The sequence below is a fragment of the Ranitomeya imitator genome, chromosome 8 (assembly GCF_032444005.1).
Source record: "Ranitomeya imitator isolate aRanImi1 chromosome 8, aRanImi1.pri, whole genome shotgun sequence".
NCBI lineage: Eukaryota > Metazoa > Chordata > Amphibia > Anura > Dendrobatidae > Ranitomeya > Ranitomeya imitator.
Genome location: NC_091289.1, coordinates 126,187,361 through 126,200,122, shown reverse-complemented (window position 1 = coordinate 126,200,122; position 12,762 = coordinate 126,187,361). Strand labels below are relative to the sequence as shown.

General features: G+C 36.1%; 1 protein-coding gene across 9 annotated transcripts in view; it reads left to right on the top strand.

Moving 5' to 3' along the window:
• The window catches only part of LHX9 (LIM homeobox 9), a 73,626-nt gene that overhangs the window by 10,440 nt on the left and 50,424 nt on the right, over positions 1-12,762 (top strand). For 6 of the 9 annotated variants that reach the window (XM_069737352.1, XM_069737353.1, XM_069737354.1 and 3 more), the window contains 2 exons: positions 3,614-3,816; positions 7,212-7,573. In XM_069737352.1, the coding sequence (XP_069593453.1) occupies positions 3,614-3,816; positions 7,212-7,573 (565 nt within the window). The remainder of the gene's footprint in view (positions 1-3,613; positions 3,817-7,211; positions 7,574-12,762) is intronic. The other 3 variants (XM_069737349.1, XM_069737348.1, XM_069737346.1) reach the window with 1 other exon arrangement.

Sequence of the window (12,762 nt, the reverse complement as noted above, 5' to 3'; positions counted from 1 at the left end):
CAGGAAGCTGTGCAAAACAGATTTTTATGTTCAATAAATATATTTTTTTGACATTTAGTATAGATTTTAGTTTTACTTCCAAACAAAATAAATGTGTGCACTTTTGAAAAATAAGAGAACAAGTGAAGCCATCACTTTACTTTAAATGAAGTGACAGTTAGGTCGGGTTTACATTTTTATTTCTTTTGGGTACAAGAGATTCCAAGTAATTAGATGAATAAAATGAATTCAATTTGCATAAGCTCGTCCAATCAGTTTTTTTGATCCAGTAGTATCCAAAGGTGTTGCCAAAAGTCATACTGCATATGTATTTATCAACCTATAAAAAAAAATTGTTTCAATGTTTAATTCTTTTTACACACTTTAAAGTTAAGCCTCGCCTTAGGAAATCATTACTAGTTATATCTGTTCTTTATGACTTTCATGTATATCTATAAATATAATATCATTGCTTCAAAGTACTATGAATTTTTTTATATATTTCCACTCTGTCCCTAACCATTGAAAACCTCGTTCTCTTGTGTTCCTTTTTATTGGCAGCTTAATATTTATCATCACCCTTTTTATTTGGTTGTTGTCATGTGTTATAGAATTTAAATAGATTTTCAAATTTTTTTGTCATTTATAATTTCCCCAAACTTAAGCTACTGAACAATTTATGCAGAACCGTAGGACACAATGATTGGTTAATGTCTCAGATAATCATTTAAAATGATATAAAAAAAAATAAATGTAGCTAGATAAACTTTAAAAGCTTCTCAATGGGACATTCTAATGCCTATCTATCTATCTATCTATCTATCTATCTATCTATCTATCTATCTATCTATCTATCTATCTATCTATCATCTATCTATCTATCTATCTATCTATCTATCTATCTATCTATCATCTATCTATCTATCTATCTATCTATCTATCTATCTATCTATGTATCTATCTATCTATCTATCTATCTATCTATCTATCTATTTATCTATCCATCTATCTATCGCATAAAATGCCTTCCTTCTCTTCTGTGTTATACATTCCCCATTGGCTTGTTCTTTTACTGTGCTTTCTATCAATAATTCGCTTTTACGCAGTTTCAGTTCAATTTTGGGTGAACGAAATTTGCTCCACATTCCTACATCTTTTGTGGCTTTATTTTCTAAATTATTCTAGATGATCAAAGCAGCAAAATAACCCACCATCTTTTACATTTTATTGCTATTGTATAGTTAAAAAAAATTCTATGATTTTTATAGGGCTCCTTTTCATTATTTCAACAGGGATATGTTACCTATTTAAAATAATATATTCAAAGGAAGGAACAGTTGTTTAATTTCAAGGGAGCAAAACAGTTGGTCAATAGCAGGCAATATAAATAATACTGCAATATTCCTAATATGAATACTTGCTAATGTAGTAATATTATAGGAATGAAACCTTCACCAGTGATTATTTCCTGTCTGCAAACATTATAATATACTATTTGTATGATAGTAATAATAGTAAATCATACTAGAGAGATGTGTGTGTGTATATATATATATATATATATATATATATATATATATATATATATATATACGTATGTGTACTGTGTATATATATATATCAATATATCTATATATATCTATATATATATAGATATATATATATATATCTATAGATATAGATATATATATCTATATATATAGATATATATAGATATATATACACACATTATTAGAGGAAACATTACTGGGTGTTATACAGGTGTCATAATGTAGCAGCAAGGTGTTAGTATATGTTTGTATATGTATATATTTCTATATGCATATACACATATATAAATATTCTAACTCCTTACTGTTACATTATGACACCTATATAACACCTTGTAATGATTTCTTTAACAACAAAGAACATTTCATTTTTACATCTTTCCTTCCAATACTGATTAGCTAATGATAGGAAATGTAACTACTTGATTAATCTCATCTTTCTTCATTATGATAAAATATTTCCTATTTTTTGTACATTGTTAAAGATAATAAAATGTCTGTATCAGATCAGAATTTCTCGGTTTAACAGAGGATAGCCTCCCAAAATAAGAAAAAAAATATCCGTAAATAATATCCTTCCTCTTCTGACAAGTTGCTACATGTTTGAGCTCACTCAACTGTTTCTATTGGCTTTTGGTTTGCAATCAGGATGGCCGCTGTTGCAGCTCTCACAAAGGTTATCACCCTGCTGCCCGAGAGTCCTGAATGGATGCATACATGCTTTGACCCACATTTAACCATTCTTAGTTTAATTAACCATTCACAGTTTTAGTAGAACTAAGTGGCAATACTGCAGGGTTGATTGTTATATAGTTTTCCGGAAATGGATATAACAAAAAATTGGGTGAAGGCAGCGTTTAAGAACTTGGAAATGTTATTTAAATGTAACACGCTACTGATGTTATTCTTTAAGTAATGCATGTGTAAATGAAGAGTTGTGATGATATGATTGGCAGCTATAATATCTGGATCTATGAGGCAATCAATCATATTTAATGCATAAAGGCTAAAACATCACACATTACAATACATATCATGGACTTTAGTAAAGCGTACGGGAGAATTTGGCCTTCTACTTTTGGGACGCTGCAGCGTCGCTTAATGTGAAGGGGCCTTAAGTATCCCTATAGTATGCAATTTGGGATACATTACCCAATGTGCATTTACTTTTACTCTCTTAGTGATATTAATCATGTAACAAGCATCACTCTTTGTCTTGTGTATGGTAATCAACTATTAAAATGATCAGAAAACCATCTGGTGATCCCAAACCTTGGTGTTCATCAACAGATTGGTGATCAAATATTTACTGGCTGCATCCTGAGACAGACTTTCAATCAGATTGTCCGCAGACATGCTAATAACAATAGGGCTGCCTGTCCATCACCAATGGATTGGCCCATGTAGTAGTAGATATGCAGTAGATCCTCACCCGTTCACCTTAATTCTCTGTATTTGACTTGTGACATTTTTGGTTGATGTCTGGGTCAGAAGAACTACTGCCAAAATATCCCTGCATTACTTTGTATAACAAATGTTAGATTCTCTACGCTATTATTTGTTAAACTTGTTTTTATAATTTAGCATATTTATATATAAATAAGAAAAATATTTAGTTCATAATTCTAGATATTAGAAAAATGAAATAATCAAACATATAAAAGTGTAGTATAATCTTCTCCAGCACACTTTTTTTTTGCTTGGTTTCCATATAGAACAAAGTAGAAAGCACTTGAATATATTTAGGCATTTTCTGCTCTGTAGCTGTTCCTAGGCTGGATGTATAATTTCTGTATGAGGACACATGTTATGGACATCAACAATCCTTGTACAAACTGTGTTTTCTAATATATGAACAAATTATGGAAAATACCAAAAAATAGCACGAGGAAAGGGAACAGTCACATCTTCTCTTTTCTTATCCTAGGTCAAGGCCTAGATGGTCTCCTTCACTGGTTATTACTAAGCAGTAGGGCAGCCACATATGCTCTTTATTTTCAATGTTGGCACCCCTGAATATAGAAAGGTCTGTCCTCTAGCACACATTGTCAGTATATTAACTGTTTGTCTCCTTGTGACCACAGAGAATGCCGCCACTCAGCCCGGAGAAGCCAGCTCTGTGTGCCGGGTGTGGAGGGAAGATCTCTGACAGATACTACCTTTTGGCTGTGGATAAGCAATGGCATCTCCGCTGTCTGAAATGCTGTGAATGTAAACTGGCCTTGGAATCTGAACTGACTTGTTTTGCAAAAGATGGAAGCATATACTGTAAAGAAGATTACTACAGGTACAGCATTGTGCATACGGTCACAGTAAGGCTATGTCACTTACTTGTGGTGGACACTTTCACAAGACAATATTTAGTAAGCTAAAACCACGAGTGGGTCCAAATTATAGAAGAAGTCCAAATCCTTACATTATAGGTTTTCATGGTTTATGTGCCAAATCTAAGTTGGGCTACGAAATACTGATGCAAAATACTGTCCAAAATATGCCTATGTGAAAGTGGCCTTACATGGGATGCATCCATGGATGAAATGATCCATTGCTTTATTTCATATATATAAAAATTTAGAAGAGGGTGCACAAATAAATAGAAGAAAGTGGCCACCATCTTCACACCCAATGTCGATTGTATTGTAAGCTTTGTCGTTGCATTTTTACATACAGGACATATACTAAGGTGTAATAGGTAGGACATATACTAAGGTGTAATAGGCAGGACATATAATAAGGTGTAATAGGCAGGACATATAATAAGGTGTAATAGGCAGGACATATACTAAGGTGTAATAGGCAGGACATATACTAAGGTGTAATAGGCAGGACATATACTAAGGTGTAATAGGCAGGACATAATAAGGTATAAAATGCAGGACTTATAGTAAGGTGTAATAGGCAGGACATATAATAAGGTGTAATAGGCAGGACATATACTAAGATGTAATAGGCAGGTCATATGATAAGGTGTAATAGGCAGGACATATAATACGGTGTAATAGGCAGGACATATACTAAGGTGCAATAGGCAGAACATATAATAAGGTGTAATAGGCAGGACATATAATAAGGTGTAATAGGCAGAACATATAATAAGGTGTAATAGGCAGGACATATAATAAGGTATAATAGGCAGAACATATAATAAGGTGTAATAGGCAGGACATATAATAAGGTGCAATAGGCAGAACATATAATAAGGTGTAATAGGCAGAACATATAATAAGGTGTAATAGGCAGGACATATAATAAGGTGTAATAGGCAGGACATATAATAAGGTGTAATAGGCAGAACATATAAAAAGGTGTAATAGGCAGGACATATAATAAGGTGTAATAGGCAGGACATATAATAAGGTGTAATAGGCAGAACATATAAAAAGGTGTAATAGGCAGGACATATAATAAGGTGTAATAGGCAGGACATATAATAAGGTGTAATAGGCAGAACATATAAAAAGGTGTAATAGGCAGGACTTATAATAAGGTGTAATAGGCAGAACATATAATAAGGTGTAATAGGCAGAACATATAAAAAGGTGTAATAGGCAGGACATATAATAAGGTGTAATAGGCAGGACATATAATAAGGTGTAATAGGCAGGACATATAATAAGGTGTAATAGGCAGGACATATAATAAGGTGTAATAGGCAGGACTTATAATAAGGTATAAAATGCTGTTATTCATCCACAACAAATAGATCCAGCAATAGAAGCTAAACATTCAGCCTTGCCCAGTGGAAAATCCTCTAGTCGGCCATTCTGACCTGATGCCAAAAGAGCCCCAGAAATCTTTTGGTGCCTGCCCACATCTTTAAAACCAAAATTGGCCTCAGGGATTCCTCTTACCCGGACATGATTACTTCTGTGGTTGCCACTTCCAGTTCTGAAACAAGTTTCCTTTCACTTTTAAGCCAAAAGCGGTGATTTTCCCCCTATGTGTTTTGAATTTGAAAACTGTTAGCTTTCCAAAAGTTCTTATTTATTTATTTTTTTATTTTATTCATTTATTTATATTTATTTTTTTAATTGTTATGAAGGCTTTATATTGGGATCCAAGAAATATATTCTATTGTTGCGTTACTGGAATAATTTAATTTTTTCTGTTTGTGAAATTCAAAATTCTCTAATTTATTAAATGACTTTAGATTTAGAGGAAACATTACAAATTATATACACTGATTTTATATAGTTTATTCGCTGCATGTAACAGTGTTTCACAATTAGGCTTTCTTGTAAGCATCACCCCAGGTAACATGAGCAAAAAGTACAGTATGGATGAAAAACAGAAAAACCGTGCTCAAAGATGCCTGAAATGGGGGCTGAGAAAACAGTGAATTTAAATGTATGCAAAATACATAAGGTGGAATTTATCAAAAACTTTGCAAAACTATTTTGGCAAAAAAAAAAAGAGAAGAGTTTTAAATATTTGCATCAAAAGTTGTCATCGTTATTAAAAAGTAATGAGAAAAGGGGATAGTGGAAAGGGAAGAGCCAACAAGTTTCCAGTAGATTTACCAACATCGGGTATCATTCTTTGATTTCTTGTACGTGGAAAAAAAGGATCAGTTTTAATTATTTTGATGAATCAGATTTTCTTCATTGTTTAGTCACTGTGTCAATTTCTACCATCTGTGATTCTCTTATATGCCCCCCAAAAATGCTTATCTTCTCCTATCCATTTCAATGGGTTCATGCAGATGGATTACACAGGGATGCCATCCGTGTGCTGGCTGTGATTTTCACAGACCCATAGAATTGCATGAGCGATTTGGTCCACGGTCCACAAAGACTATAATTGGTACCTGTTCTCTCCGTGAAAAACTCGGATGTCTTAATGAGGCTTAAAAGACAGAAACTGGTGAAAATTCCACAGCTGATCTAAGCTTGCCCATAGCAAAGGTTTAACTTTCTGTATTTAGAACGTTTTTTTTTTTTTTATAACATTCTTATTGAATTTTTAATAACACCACAATTTAGGAAGTAAAGCAATAAATATGTAATGAACAATATCTTGAAAGAGGAATATGGAAAGGAAGAATATATAGAACAAAGAAACAGGGTGGGAAAAGATAAGAAAAAGGGGGAGGAAGCAAAAGGAGAGGAAGTGTCCACAACAAATATTCTTAAAAAAATAAATAAAAAAAATAATAAAAAAATAAAAAAATTATATATATACTCATTCTGGCAGGGGTCCACATATATATATATATATATATATACTCATTCTGGCAGGGGTCCACATATATATATATATATGTGGACCCCTGCCAGAATGAGTCAAGAGGAGGGTCAGCATTGCTTACAACAAGTGGAGAAGATTGGCTTCAAGCTATTTAAAATAATTATTTATAATATGTTTTATTTTTGCTGTTGTTTGTTTTACATAATAATATTGTTCATATTAATGATGATATCATGTTTTTGCAAGATTGTTACACATTCATTGCACATTTCTGGGAGAAACCTAAGGTGCACTAAAATGATAGCTGACTTTACCCTCCTCTTTGGATAAGTTATAGATTGTATGATATTTGAAGCGATACATCTAAAAAAGTGACACCGTCTAGCTTTATGTAATATATTCAGCTGACTTATTTTATTGAAAACACATTAAATCCCAGTTGGATTGATTTAATTTAAGGTGCCCTCAGTGAATGAATGTTTTGCTTGTCTCCAGAAGGTTTTCGGTGCAGAGGTGTGCTCGGTGCCACCTTGGCATTTCAGCTTCAGAAATGGTTATGAGAGCAAGAGAGTCCGTCTATCATCTAAGCTGCTTCACATGCACCACGTGCAACAAGACCCTGAGTACAGGAGACCATTTTGGCATGAAGGAAAATTTAGTATATTGCCGAGCTCACTTTGAGCTCTTGGTCCAGGGAGATTTCCATCCTCAGCTCAACTATACTGAGCTCTCAGCCAAAGGTGGAGGACTGTCCGCACTTCCCTACTTCACCAATGGAACCGGTACCGTCCAAAAGGGGAGACCCAGAAAAAGGAAGAGCCCGGCACTGGGTGTAGACATTATCAACTACACTTCAGGTAAGATCCTTTAAAATTGTTTTCAGGGTAACGTAACACGATAATCCATTACATGTTGGAAAGTTTGTATATAATATATATATATATATATATATATATATGTATATATATATATATATATATATATATATATATATATTTTTTTTAAATAACCATTCTCCTTAAGGGGGCTTTCCACCTTTGGGGACTTGTTTTTTTATTAAATGCATGTATTTGGGGCTAAGATCATTTTTGCAATTGGGTTTCATTAAAACAAAGCACCATTTGGCTTGAATCAGCTAACCTGATAAAAAACAGACAAAACTCTAATTTCACTGTAAGAACGAGCTCACTGACAGATCTTCAGTTAACTTTTTCAGCAGCCAACAATAAATAATGCAACACAAAGACTATAAAAGGGAAAGAGTGAAAACATTTCAGTTTAACCCAATTGCGAACATGAGTTTTAGCCCTAAATACAAAAAGTCCTCAAATGTGGACAACACCTTTGAAGCTGATATGTAACCAGATTTTGCATTAGAAACTCTATACATATCTAAATATATCTCTTAGACTGGATGAAGCCAGTGCACTTATTTTGAAAATCCATTTCAGAATGGCTGTGTAATCAATTTTTTTTGTCCAGCTGGGACTCATGCACTCAAATAAATGCTTCCTAACTGTTGCTATCTACTTAAAGTTTTCTCAAAATTGTAAGTTATCCCCTATCCAGATCCAAAAGTTACTGATTGATGAGGATCTGACTGTAAGGACCCCAGTACTCTGGACAATAGGTGTCTGGAACACCAAGAACAAGGTCCTGAAGGAGGGCTCCATCTTTAATGAGCGGAGCTGCGCATGCACAAACTCCGTTCCAGTCATTGTCTATGGAACTGACGTACAAAGCCCGGTACAGAGCACAGATTTTTCCAACAGTCCCATTGATAATGAATGGGCTGGAAAATGAGCATGTGCAACTCTGCTCCATTCAAGAAGGGGCTCTGCAGAGCACTATTCTCTGGGTTCTGGAGTCCCGTTTCTAAGGCTCATTAGAGATGCCAGAAGTCGGACCCCAGCAGCTTTCTGATATCTTCTTTAAGAGATCACAACTCTTATAATAGCCATAATCTCTACTAGGCATCTCTACCTTCTGTCTCTTCATCATCATTCCCATATGAATCTAATGAATATCTTCTTACAGATGCTTTATTACCTTGTCCAATCAATACCAGATCAGTGGGGGTCTGATACGTGAAACTACGACAGATCAACGAGTTTCAGCCCTGAGGATACATTCTCAGCCATCACTATGAACTGCAGATCAGCTCCTATTGAAGTAATTGCTGAACTGCAGTTTTTGGTGACAGACACGTCACTTTGAATGGATCCTTGCTGTTCTGCCTTCAGTCACTGTTTGGGGAGGCGGGTGTTGGACCACCACCAATCTAACAGTGATGACCTATCCTATAGTATGTCTTCAATATCATAAGCCTGGACTTCCCACTTAAAAATTTCCTGTAGATTATATTTCTATAATCTGTAAATGTTGCTCAAGTCAAAAGTGGACCTATTCTGTTAGCATAGTAAAGGGAGTTGTCAACTTTAAAGGATATCTTTAAATGTGTCCCGGGTGTAAATATATAAATAACTTAGTAATGCACTAGTATTAACAAAGTGCCATTGATCGACCTGTTTTTCCACGTCTCCTTTCTGTCCCCGACATAGAAGAGGGCTCCCTATTTCAGACCTGTGATCAACATTCCCTTCTTGATCTAAATGCTTGGCCCAGATGAAATAACAGAAGCCTATACTCCCCTCCGATACCAGCGCCGTTCCTGCGGTGTTGGCACTCACGCTCTCGGGGCGGTTGTTATTACACGTGAGCCAGGCGCCCAATCAGCACTGGTGTCACTGTCTCCGCCTTCCTACGAATTGAATGTGAATAGGAAGTCCGGACTGCAGCTGATCTCTCACTTCCTTGTGATGTTCAATTCGTACAAAGACGGGGATAGTGACGCCACTGCTGATTGGGTGCCGGGGTCACCTGTCACAGCAACTGCGTGAGAGCTCCGGGACCACGAATGCTGATACCGCTGGAACGGCGCCGACACGGGAGATGAGCATAAGGATTTCTATTTTATCGGGACCAAACACAGGGATAGAGAGGGTTGTCCTAGCAGTGGGGACTAACTGACTGCTCAGTTCAATAACTAAGCCTGTCCTCCTCTTTTCCAAGTTTGATGCGCAGAGAGATGGGGTTGGCTTCACTCTTGAAACGAGACATTGGCCTTCTTCCTTCACACATGCTCTTATGATCACAGGTAATGCCCTCCTGTGTTGGGCAGAGGGATGCAAGTGAAGCTGCCAGGATATAGGAATGTCTGTGAACACAGATCATCAGTGGAGATATGCCACAGCAAGTGTGTGTGTGTATGTATCAAACAAAAAAAAAAGAAAATTATATATATATATATATATATACATATATACATATATCAATAGTACAAACACTTAAAAAAAATAAGTTTGTAGGAGCCATGAAAAAGTGGTCCGAAGAAAAAAGTATTTTTTATCCTAAATCCTATCTATTTGATATCATGATCAAACTATTTTCTAATACACTTAAATAAAAAAATCGGTATCCTTCCCTAACTAAACTAAATGCTTTTCTTATTTTTTTTTACAACTTTCTTTTTGATGATGCTTTGTTTGAGAACCCTAGTGCATGCTGGGTGACTGCAGTAACGAGCCTGCAGGAGAGTGCGTTGTCAGAATACCCAGCATCCAGAGATCAGCGCCGCCCCTGCAAGTGATGTTACTGGTCTTTTCATGCTGGGTATTTCGACACCGCTCTGATGCCGGCTCATTACTGCTGATCTGAGCCAACAACAGTGCGCGCTGCCATTGTGCACTTCGCGCAGTGCTCATTGTGCAGAGACTAGCCCAGCCCCTGAAATGAGCGTCACTGATGACTCTTCCTTTCAGGGAGGGGGCAAAGGCTATGGCAGTGACTGCAGCCTCTGTCCCCTGATGACCCTTCACTTGGGTATCCCAGCATGCAGTGGGATTCTCAAACGAATCATCATCAAAAAAAGAAGTAGTAAAAAAATAAAAAATAAAAAAAATAAATATATAATAATGTAGTTAGGGAAGGATGGGAAATTTTTAAGTCAAGTATATTAGAAAATAGTTTAGATTATAGTATAAATAGATGAGGATTTACAAGAAAAATTACTTTGGACCTCCGACCACCACTTTAATACATAGATTTATTTTAGGATATCACAGACCACTTTTTCAGTGCTTGATACATTTCAGAGCCAGACAGGTCCAGTCTACTTTCCAGACAATTCTGACATTTGCTAGCCAGTATTACGGAGCTGACCTGGATTTTCTCAGACTCAATTAAACTCCAAGATCTGCTCTACAACAATTACATTAGTTCTGCTTCAGCTTCTCATTGACAAACACTATAAATGAAAACAAAAGCCGCCATATACTTTGGATGCATTTGTGTATGATACAATGCTGAATATGTGTACTAAGGAAATCTAATAATTAGTACGAAAGGGCAGAGATCGTCAGAAAATAGCCTGTTGATTAAATCAGTTTTTGTGTTTAAATTTATTTTTAAAAAGTTTTGACAATGTTTTTATCATATCACAATCTGTAAAGTAAGCCTTTGACATCTTACTACCATTTTTATTGCAAGGAGATTGGTGGGGATCTCGGACTTAAGACCCCACTGATCACTCTAAAACAAAGAATTATTTCTGTTGAATCCGAACTCCACTTTGAGTGCGCTCCTGTGTGCTGAACTGTGTACTTCTCTGGGGAGTTTTAATCGATCAGTGGGGGTCACAGGACAGGACCCCACCAATTTGCTTGAATTGAAAAAAGGGCAGTAAAATTTTGAATACGGTAAATATTTTACAGGTTTACTTACTCTTTGTCTCTATATAAAAAAAAAAAAAAAACTTTTTTAGACTCATACTTCCTGTCTTTTCAGGAAGAGTTTTCAGCAGCCTCCTTATCATCAGAGGCAGGATTACAATGATAGATAACACCTGTATACACAGCTAATAACACAGGATCTACCAATAACAATAGGTGATTTCACACCTGACTCTGCTCCCCTCCCTTCATAATGTCTGTTGCACACCCTCATTAGATGCTTCACTACACAAGATAGCGTCTGAGTCTGTTCGTTGTTGATTTGATGAAACAGAAAGTTAAAGTCTAAGGCTAGGTTCACATTGCGTTAATGGGTTAACGCTAGCGGACTCCGTTACATGGCAAAATTGTCGCAATTAACGCCATGCAACGGATCCGTTAGCGCACCTATTGACAGCAATGTGCTAACGGATCTCTAGCGCATCGCTAGCGCATGCCATTTTCGACACGCGCTAGCAATGTCCCGTTAGTTTCGGACAGACCGCGGACGCTGCTTGCAGCGTCCGAGGTCCGTTCCTCGCTAGCCCAGATCGGGTATCTGCGCTAGCGGGATCGCCAAACGCGATCCCTTTTGGGACATTGCGTTAGTGCAATCCGCTAGCATATGCGCTAAACGGATTGCCCTAACGCAATGTGAACCTAGCTTAAAAAGCCCCAGTGGCCTGGGTGAAAATGGCAAGTTTTCCATTTTTTATTTTAATACAGATTGTGATATGGAAATAAAAATGTTGCCATTTTTTTTTTTTTCAAATGCAACTTTCATACAAAAATGTGATTTCAACAGTAAGTCTTTTTCTGATGATAGTTTCCCTTTAAATGTATATATATATATATATATATATATATACCTTCCCTCTCCTAGTGTATCCTCACCCACCCCCTGCAGACTGTGAGCCCTCGCGGGCAGGGTCCTCCCTCCTTATGTACTCGTGTGCCTTGTTATCTGCTCATGTTTAATGTATTTGTCTATATTTGCCCCGTATTCACATGTAAAGCGCCATGGAATAAATGGCGCTATAAAAATGTATAATAATAATAATAATAAATATATAAGCTTGATTTTGCAGCTTTGTCTCCTTAGGATATTCCTAGGATTCTTTTATACTGAATTCACATCTGTAGTTCAGATGAAGTTTTTGGTGGATACAAAAGATGAATTATTTTTTTTTCTCTATACTTCATCTTCCTTTTCTATGTATTCCAGGCATTGGTTATAAAGAAACTGTACTAAAACATCATCTGAACTGTGTGAATTT